We start from the raw sequence: 11,045 nt of genomic DNA, 5'->3' as shown, positions 1-11,045 counted from the left end.
GAGAGATGGTCAAACTTGGAGGAATCGGGGTTGAGCGGACACTGATGCGCATCGTAACAGGGAGGGAAGGAAGGGACCAGTGCATTGGATTGGTGGTGGAAAGTTGTCATCAAGGGCAGTTGTCTATAGTCAAGATACCTGGCAAAAAAAAGAAAATCTACCAAAACAGGGTCTCACAGAACACACAGGGTTCTTCATGGGCCTGATGCATGTCAGGAGAACTCTTGGAGGTGCTTGAAGAATACAACGCAAAATGCAAACTAATCATGAAATCTGAAATCTTTAATCGCGAACAGTCAGAAAACTCACTTTTGACAGCATTACACCTGTAGGATGCATTCGGACTGTGAGTTCCATAGGTTGAACGTCAAAGAACCTTCATACTTCTACCTAGGAAGAGTGGACGAGTGGTGAGTCTTCAAGATCAAGGTCGGATAACAAGGGTATTGGACTGAAAACAAACCCAGGTCTCCTTGACGGTTGGTGGAAGCGCACTCTGGACGGGGAGGGAATTGAATCACACGTCAACGCTTTAGGCAAGGCTGCTTAACGGGGGTCCTGTACCGCGGTGTCCATGGCTGAGAACCCTCTGGAAGGTCTCATGTCCATCTCGGTGGATTGTAGAACCACGGCCACAGCAGATCCAGGGAGCCAGCAGACGTGCCAGCCCAGATACCAAGCACCGCTGCACGGGTACAGACAGGGGCTTCGCGGCTGCCAGGAGCCAAGAAAGTGGGTGAGTCTGTCTTCCACCCTGCACAGGAAAGTGTTTCGATTTATATAGGAGAATAAAAGTTATGATTTTAAACGACACAGAGTATGCAAGCTATATGTAAGGTTCCTATTGCAAGGTAAACACTAAAAACTGTAAGAAACTGTTCAACAAAACAGAATAGAGTATAATAATTATTCCCCATTAGTTTAATCGTCTTTCTACTTATTATCATTATCAGTAGCTACTAATAGCAGCACTGTAGTAGTATTAGAAGTAGTATTGTGTTACTAAATGATGGTAAATTCAAGAATGTTATATACTACAGTAGAGTGTTTCATTTCCGCTTAACTTTCCCATTACGGCTGATCTTATCCAATGTCATCTTTAATAAAGTTGAAACAATTTACCACGGTTTATGGTTCCAGAGTTGACTGGACTTAGTTGAGATAATCATACAAGGATTCATAAACATAACAATATAATTACTCAGTTAAATTGTTTAAAATGTGAGTGGTGCAACCCATGTCCTTTTGGTCTTTTAAGTTAGGTACGCAATAAATGTCTTCTCTGTGATTCTTTCCTTTCGATTTAAAATTCTGTATGTTTTTTGATCCACTTTAACCCATTTTGGCCTAGAATTATTGAATGCTTTAACCAGTGAAAAATAGCAGATCTACAAGCTCACAGCACTGTGAGCTTGTAGATCTGCTATTTTTTTTAAAGTTGTGAAATGTGTGCAAATCTTTGAATATATGTATTTTCAAAGCGAACGTTTGTAACTCAAATTTTGCTACTGGGTGGTCCCTGGAACTAAATATTTTGAGATGGGGGTCCGTGGCCAAATACATTTTGGGGGTCCTTCACATGAAAAAGTTTGAGAACCATTGACATAGTAGTCTCTCAAGAACAGACTGACTGAGCTCCAGTTAAGTGAAAAGGACCTTTTATTTGATGATGGCTGGCCACATTGCTGACATAGAAACATAGGTTTTTCAAAAAACCTTAGAAGGATTCAAAAGACACTTATAGAATCGGGTCAAAATTCAAATGTTCACCATTTTTTCAAAAATAGCAGATCTACAAGCACTCGGTGCCGCGCTGTGAGCTTGTATATCTGCTATTTTTCAATAGTTAAAGCATTCAATAATCCTAGACCTAAATGGGTTTTTAATACTTGACAAGATCCGGAGAATTATGTGACCTTGTATCGATTGAGTCACCTTTATCTTAGTCAAAAAAGAATTCACACCATATTTGAAATGTGTTATAAACACAAACTGTACCATGTAAATAATACACTATAGATTTGAATATTCCTCATGACCTTGCAAAAACATGAAGCGACGACGCGAGCCAAGCAAATTTACGATTGTGAACATATCGAGCCCTCGTTTTATGTATTAACTTGTGTTGTCCTTGCTTATTGTAAATTACTCTGGATTAAGAGCATCTGCTAAAGCAGTGGTTCTCAGCCTGTGGGTCTGGATCCCACATTATTTTGGTTGGGTCCCCAGATGATTAACTTAATGTGCAACATTGTTTTCTCACTCAACAGTAAACAAACCAACGTAACGTTTTAAGTGTATAGAAGCACGTTTCTAAAGTGACAATTGAAGGACTTTTAATACCTCTAAAATGACAAATTAAACATTGGCCAAACTGTCAAATATTAGAGGCAGAAATTGTGTGCTATTTTCACAATAGATAAGACAATAAGTTTTGGAATTGATCAAGGGTCCTGGAAGGTCCTGGAAAAAATAGCTATGCATTGTCTTTGGTTATTGATTTTATTAATACCTCTGAAATGACAAATTAAACATTGGCCAAATTGTCAAATATTAGAGGCAGAAATTGTGAAAATAGCTGATCTACATGCTCACAACGCCTCGTGTTATGCAAAATTCCTCTTCTCTTAGTGCTCGTCAGGGTGCCGGGGTCCCCAGTTCACATATGATTATTTCGGGGGTCACGGCCTGAAAAGGTTGAGAACCACTGGCATACACTGCCTGTCTTTGGGCATTACACATAGGAGTAAGCGACTTGTTATTGAGCTGAATTATTGTTACTAGCCCTTACCCGTTCAAAGATATGAGCTCTGAAATGATGTGCAGTGTGTGGGTTATGGGATGTGCACTGCACACAGTATATGAGGGATGGAAAGTAACTTTAACTGGTGCTTGCATGATAATATGTAGGAGCATCAATGTAAGAAATACCCGTTTCGTTTACTGTGTACCGATCTGCATGATTTTTGGACAACATCTGTAACAGGGCCTGACAACAGACCCCCCCCGCCCGCCCGCCCGCCTGCACACACACACACACACACACACACACACACACACACACACACACACACACACACACACACACACACACACACACACAGTTATGTTAGGTGTGTTCATATGCTAATGGTGATGCGATTTCAGATCAATTGCTCCAGCCACTGAGGAGAAACGCTGTGACAGACACTCACTCAGACAGACAGACACTCAGACAGACAGACAGACAGACAGACAGACATTTGGAAAATTATATGTTTGATATAGTCCTGGAAATCGGGTTAAATATTCTGGAAAGGTTTTGGAAAAGTTTTGGAAATTAATTGGTAAAGATGTGTGGGAACCCTGTGAGAACCACTGTGCTAAAGGCCTAAATTGTCAATGGTCAATTGTCCCAGTTAGGCGTGGTGCGGTGTGGGAGTGGGAACAGGAGCAGCAGGGACCCGGCGGGTGCTGCTTCCATCATCCAGGCCAAGGTGATGAGGCCTCAGCACAGCCCAGAGAACGCTGCCAGGGAGAGGAGCAGAGTCCGCAACCTGCGACAGGCCTTCCACACTCTGCAGGTCTCTCTCTTTCTCTCTCTCTCTCTGTTTCATCCTCTGTTGATTTTGACAGCAATTTTTGATTTAGTTTAGTCATAGTCTGTTTAGTTGTAGTTATACTTTTAGTCATCTGAATCATTTTACTTTTAGTCTAGTTTTAGTCGACTAAATATCCTACGATTTTAGGCGACTAAATCTACAGTTGATTTAGTCGACAAAAATTTATTTTGTTTTTCGGCCTTGATGGCATCTTAATGGCTGATTTTCACTTGGCTGCATGCTGAAAATAGCGTTGTGAGCTTGTCGAGTGGCTATTTTCAGAGCGCAACATTCGAGCACAAACAAACATAAAATGACTTGACTTGGTGTCTTAGTTCTAATGGATCTCTTGTCCACTCGTCCCTCCCTTTATTTTAGTCTAGGTTTTATTTTTTGATGAAATGTACAGTATATTTAGTCATATTTTAGTCATAATAGCTTAGTTTTTATTTAGTTTTCAGTGAAAAAAGGTAGTTGATGAAATCAACATTCTCTCTCTCACGCACGCACGCACGCACGCGCACACACACACACACACACACACACACACACACACACACACACACACACACACACACACACACACACACACACACACACACCGCATCTTCATACAGTACATATTGAAAGGAGGGATCAGTTCCATCAAACATAAACTGACACTTGATTATACTCTAGTATGGTGCAACAGTTAATTTAACTATTCAAATAAATTGATTTGAAGAAATTATCATTTTGAATAAAACAATAGATTTTGGGGTGGGATTTTATAAATTGTTTTATTGCTAAAATAGCTGAATGGAGTCCTGTTAATTGAGCCCAATGTTCAATCGAAAAAGTAGTCAATGCTGTTGAATAATCGTAAAGAAAATAATCATTAGTTGCAGGCTGCAGCATTATACCAGGCCATGTCTATACGTTTTATAATTATAAATGAGGCTCAGGACATTTTCATTCTAAAACTAACTAACTGCTAATAACCAAGCTCTCCATTTTGTCACATTTGACAACCTAAATAAGAAAAAAGCAATCAAGGTACTCTTCTGTGGTATTATGGCCTTGTATGCTGATATGTTTTTAACCTTATTTTAGATAAGTTTAATATTGTTATTTATGTATTGTTTTTATTCTATGTGTATTTATGGAGCACCCCCAACCTAGGTTTGTCATAGTGCATGTACTTGTACATCCTTGTGATAATAAATCTCTTGAATCTTGAATTTTGTAAAAAAGAAAAAAGATAAAGATAAATGAAGATGGGAACTGACGTCAGCTGCATGTGTGTCCCGTCCAGGCCGCTCTGCCCTCGGTACCCCCTGACACCAAGCTGTCTAAACTGGACGTGCTGGTCCTGGCCACCAACTACATCGCCCACCTCACAGAGACACTGGACCATGGAGGCACTCTGGCAGAACACACGCTGGCCTCCCGGCCAGGGGGATACCTCCATCCTGTTAAGGTGAACAGGGGCGTCACAGGGGGGGGGGGAAGTGGGACTGAGTTACTAGGGCCCAAGGTGGAGGGGGCCTTAATTGAAGCGGTGAAAGCCGCTTCCAAGGAGTGGCTTTGTCTGTCCCGTACCTGTTTTTTTGAGGATTCCCATAGATCCTCAAGGAGTGAGAATGTCTGTCCCCTGTACATGTCCCGTGCATGCAGAATTGAGGATTGGTCAAGCTTCACATGACAATTTGGCCCTCCAGACAAAAACATTCAGAATTCAGAATTCATAAAAGTATAGAACTATTAGCACATAGAAAGTATAGATCTAGAACACAGAATGTATAGATCTAGAACACAGATTTCAAAGCTCTAGAACACATAGAATAAAAATTCACCGCTTCACTTCGAACCAAGGTTTGATTTTTTTTATTATTTTATACTTTAGCTATTGAAAAATAGCAGATCTACAAGCTCACAGCGCGGCACTCTGTGCTTGTAGATCTGCTATTTTTGAAAAGTCTTTTTTGAGACTCTTTGAATGTATGTATTTTTTAAGCGAACATTTGTAACTCAAATTTTGCTTTTGGGGGGTCCCTGGAGCTAAATATTTTGAGTTAGAGGTCCGTGGCCAAATAGATATAATTTTGGGGGTCCTTGACATGAAAAAGTTTCAGCACCCAAGAAGGATTTGAAATATTCAAAGACTTGCACACATTTTCACGATTTTCTTCTGTTAAGTACGTATTTAGATCCAGCACCACCATTATTACCGTAAAAGCCGTGAACTTCCGGAGCCTGTTCGCTTGCATTACAACGGAAGTCCTGCAAGAGATGAGATTTCACGGCACGAGCTTTTACGACAGTAATGGTGGCGCTGGATGTAAACAGATGATGATACAGACTCTAGGCATTACATGCTACTGGTATAGTGAAAGACTGACTTTTGAGCGAGATAAAAAAACGGATTAATGATTGAATAACATGGTCCTGTATGGAGCCGTGGTCGGGTAGGACATGTGATCGAGAAAATAAAAATACTTTTAAATGTAGGAAAGTTGTTTTTCACCTAAAGTCGTTTTTCACAGAAATCCTCCTTTCCATTTAGACCTGCTACTACCTATACGTTGTATTACCTTTAAGGCCGGCTGCTACGTCTGTGTCACATCAGTATTTGCTATACATATAGCAACATAATTTATTTTACATTTTTGGAATGAGAAATTAAAGGTTTTCAGAAACCTTAGGTTAGGTTTTAGAAGGCGTTTTCAGAATCGGCCTCAGGTCTAAATGGGTTAACCCTTTCAGGCCGGGTACACATTTTAGTGTATGGGAGGGGCTTACAGTACATGTACAGTATGTATCAACATATTTGTTTTTGTAGGCTAATTTCTGATTTGGGCCTAACTATAGGTTAGGCCTAAATTGGTTAAATATGGTTCACACTAGTGAAAACAGCCGATCTACAAGCACACAACGCCTCGCACCGCGAGGCGTTGTGTGCTTGTAGATCAGCTGTTTTAACTACTTTTGTGCGACGGCCTTGTACGATGAAGCAGGGCTTTACTTTGCGTAAGAACATACACATTTGAAACTTGGAGATACAAGGTTTCTGCCCGACAGTGACGATATACTTAATTACAGTAATTGAGTGAATGTACTTAGTTACTTTACACCACTGGAAATTCAGTCGCCAGAGGCAGCACTGCAGTTAAAATGATAATGCAAAAACGAACGGTTTTGGACATACACGGTTTTCACCCGACAACGACGATATATAATATATAATAGTGGTGGAAATAATACTTTTTTCCACCACTGTGAATTTCCCTCGTGGGATCACTAAAGGTCTTATCTTACCTTATCTCTTGTCTGTGTCCAGAAATGGCCAATGAGATCCCTGCTCTACTGTGGCAGCGTTGGAGAGCTGCTGACAGGAGTTCCCACCAATCAGACGCCATTAGCAGCAGCGGCGGACGAGACCAACCCTCTGAACCCTGCTCTGGAGGCTGCTGACTCAGAATGACCTTAAGGTTAGGGCAGGGTTCCCCAATTAGTTTTCCCCATGGGCCGAATTATGTCTAGGGTACCAAGCTGAGGGCCACAACATTGCAGGGGGCGACGGCGGCGTTCCCGCAACTCCAGCGACAGTTCAGATATCGTCGTTGTCGGGTGAAAATCTTGTATGTCCAAAACTGTTCATTTTGCATTTATCATTTAAAAAATTATTTAAACTAGAGAAAACAGCCGATCTACAAGCACACAACGCCAACGTTGTGTGCTTGTAGATCTGCTGTTTTCACTACTTTTGTGCGACGGCCTTGTATGATTTGGGAAAGAGCGTACAAATTTGGAGATACAAGATTTCCACCCGACAACGACGATATACTAGTGTTGTTGCTGCTCTTATACCACCATTATTACTGGGGTTGGTTTGGGCCAGACAGTAGCCCCCCGCGGGCTGCAAATGGCCCGCGGGCCGCCTATTGGGGAACCCTGGGTTAGGGTTTAGGTTTAGGTGTATCTCCGTTCCCCCTGACTTTCGTCACCTCTGCGCAGCCAATCACAAGCTTCCGCTGCCTTAACCCAGTTGCCTTTTTGATACACTCGGACTGAAAGGCCTGCAAAAAACACCCTCCCGTCACAGATAAGCCTGTCACAATTATCACTTAATTGCCTAATCACAATCTTTTTTTGCAGAATCGACTTCCATGTAGAAATTCATCTGTTGAAAACAATTGCAAAAAAGGCGATCTATTAGCTGGTCTGTTAGCTGATCTCGGCCTGTTTTCAAACTCAGATTTACACTCACAGTAAATCACATGCACGTTGGTTTGGCTATACTTTAAAATCGCCATTTTGACTTAAAGGACAACTTTGTTTTTTACAACAAGGGTTCATATTTTAGATTGTAATTAGAGAAAAGAAAAAGTGAGTGTTAAAATATTTTTCACTAAAAATCGGTCATAACCCTAATGAAAAGGTTCTCGTGATGACCAAGAAAACTGGGGGACTGCCCATAAGTCCGAAATTAGTTAGGGTCCGTTAGGTTTTAGGGTTAGGTTTAGGCATAGTTTTACTGAGGTTAGGGTTAGGTTTAGGTTTAGGCATAGTATTTTTCACCAGGTTAACATCACCAGATTCTGACTAATGGGATGTAGGAACAATGAGATTTCGGACCAATGTCATGGCACCGAAAACTGTCCTTACGTCAATTTGGGTACTCGTGCGTATAGTCAAACATGGAAACATGCAATGCAACACACACACACACACACACCCACACACATGTACGCGCGCGCACACACACACACACACACACACACACACACACACACACACACACACACACACACACACACACACACACACACACACACACACACACACACACACACACACACACACACACACACACACACACACACACACACACACACACACACACACAGAGTGTAATAGTGAGGATACAGACATTCTTTCAACTCATCCCTCTCGACATTGTAATTCTCTAACAGCAGTGAATGTCATTAAAATGCTCGCACCGAAAACTAAAAATCCCCTCATTATCTATGTCCGTCAGACAGCAGGATGTCAGGCATGAATTTAATACAGGGGAATGAAAAGGCCTGTTTCACTTAACATAATACACCGCTATTATTTATAACACCGGCATAAAACACAAATCACTACATGGAGGAACAGTGTGTAACCATTTATCTGGATAACAACGTTGTACAGTGTTATATGATATCACAGCATTGCAGATTTCTGTGTGGCTTGTGTATTTTTCTTTGTACAAAATATAATAAAAATCTATCTTTATCAGCGTATGCTTGAAATATTTTGGTCTTGGTTTAAGATAAAGTGTGTGTGTGTGTGTGTGTGTGTGTGTGTGTGTGTGTGTGTGTGTGTGTGTGTGTGTGTGTGTGTGTGTGTGTGTGTGTGTATGCGTGCTGGGCATGTGCATTATGTGTGTGTGTGAGAGTGAAAGAGAGAGAGAGAGTAGTGAAAACAGCATATCTACAAGCACAGTGTGCTTGTAGATCAGCTGTTTTAGTTTTGTGCGACAGAGGTTTCTGCCTGACCGTAATTGATATTTTAGTGATAATGTTGCGAGGAAAACGTTGAGATTTTGGTTAGAACTGACTGAAAATAACTTTGTACTTCAAGTTTAAAATTATACAAAATATTTTTTCTAGTGTCCAAATAAATTCCAAATATTATCAAATGATCTCGCTGCACCCCTGGACTGCCTGCCTACGCGGCACCCCAGGGTGCCCCGTCACCCACTTTGAAAACCCCTGTTCTAGGGATAGAAACAGGAACATCTTATATGTGATGTTAGGGATAGGACTGTGACTGTGTCAAGGACCACTTGACCACTGACCCCATCTGAAAGGATTATGTGTCAGGGACCCCCATACAAGCTTTGCATTGTTAAAATGTTTCAAACATAATCAAACGTTTTCATAGTTTTAGCTTGTAGATAAGCTATTTTCAAAATGAAATTAGTTAACATAGGGTTAAAGTGGTTCAAATGATTTAAGATTCAATAATCACAAATGTAGCTGGGGAACACCCTCAAGGACCCCTGGGGGGTCCCCTGACCCCAATTTGAGAACTACTGGGCTAGACAGCACACTATCTTCTCGTGAAATCTTAAAGTCTATAGTTCAGACCAAAGATCAACAAGACTAAAATGTTTTTTAGAAGATGTAAATGTCATCATACCACAGTGTCACACAGCAAAAATAGCAAGCTCACAATGCATGAGTGTAGTGAACTTTATGTATTGTGAGCTTGTAGTTGTAGGTCTGCTATTTTTTCCATTGTATGAATAAATTAAGCATTTAACTGCGGTCTGAATCCCACTTTCTGTAGTTTAATTAAGCATTTCTCTGAACCCCATGTCAGGCTTTGCTGACAGTGATTGACAGTGGTTCCATTTGTACACTGTCAAAGTTAAGGGACAACTTTGTTTTTTTACAACAAGGGTTAATATTTTAGATTGTAATTAGAGAAAAGAAAAAGTGAGTGTTAAAATGTTTTCATTTGCTTCGTTCTATTGTTTTATCGCGTTTACCGTGCTAAAATGTGGGGCATGCGTACGCATGGGGACAGGCGTACAAGTGGCTAAATATGTCTTTTTAGACACAATAAGCCAGCAGTTTCTTTATTGCTATTTACAGTAACACTTCTAGCCCCCATATGTCACATCCAACCATGAAAGGTTGCGTTATCTTGGGAATGGGCTTATTCTGTGTAAAATGACATTCACTTGTACGCATGCCCCCAACCACTGAAATAAGAATCTCTAACACAATAGAAAGAAGTAAATTAAATAATTTTAACACTCATCTTTTATATTCTTTAATTACAATCTAAAATATGAAATCTTGTTGTAAAAAACTAAAGTTGTCCTTTAAGGGGTGACCTTCAAATTTAAACGTTTGAGAACCACTGGTTTAAGGATTGGGAAAATAATAACAAAGTGGAAGGTCCTCACAAGTATACATCCTCACACGTGTACTGTACAGTACTGTATGACATGCGTGCGTGCATGTGTGTGTGGTGGGAGTGGGAGGATGGTCAGACAAGCAGCAAGGGAGAGCTTGTTATGGGAACACTTGGCAGTGGTGTGTTCAGCTGTGGAACCTTGGGCCATTTCACATCTGTGAAGTAATGACCACTTAGCATTCATTAGAGCTCTCCCATGCTGCATGCCCCCCATACTGTATGCACAGTGTAGGTAAAGGGTCTTCAAGGGGGTACTCAAAGTTACTTCAGGGGGTCCTCCAAATCTTTGTGTGATAGAAACCTTTTTTCTCCTTTTTTATATTTACCACTTGAACCCTCGCATCCATATTCTGAGAACATTAGCCAAAAATAGCAGATCTACAAGCTCACAACGCCTCGCGCTGCGAGGCGTTGTGAGCTTGTAGATCGGCTATTTTTGGCAAAGAGCTTTGGTGTAGAGGGGAAAAAGAACAGACTGAGTACAGAGTGAAAGGTAAAGTTTAGTAA

General features: G+C 40.9%; 1 protein-coding gene across 1 annotated transcript; it reads left to right on the top strand.

Moving 5' to 3' along the window:
• Positions 1-574: 574 nt before the first annotated feature.
• tcf23 (transcription factor 23) lies at positions 575-7,076 on the top strand (the record flags this gene model as incomplete). The annotated part of the gene is made up of 4 exons (XM_080744856.1): positions 575-736; positions 3,399-3,563; positions 4,876-5,040; positions 6,901-7,076. The coding sequence occupies 4 exons, from the start codon at positions 575-577 to the stop codon at positions 7,042-7,044; spliced, it is 636 nt and encodes a 211-aa protein (XP_080600982.1). The 3' UTR covers positions 7,045-7,076.
• Positions 7,077-11,045: the final 3,969 nt, after the last annotated feature.

Source organism: Nannobrachium achirus (genome assembly GCF_963921795.1).
Source record: "Nannobrachium achirus genome assembly, chromosome: 16".
NCBI classification, from domain to species: Eukaryota; Metazoa; Chordata; class Actinopteri; order Myctophiformes; family Myctophidae; genus Nannobrachium; species Nannobrachium achirus.
The sequence above is the reverse complement of the archived record's forward strand: the minus strand, read 5'-3'. Positions and strand labels throughout refer to the sequence as shown.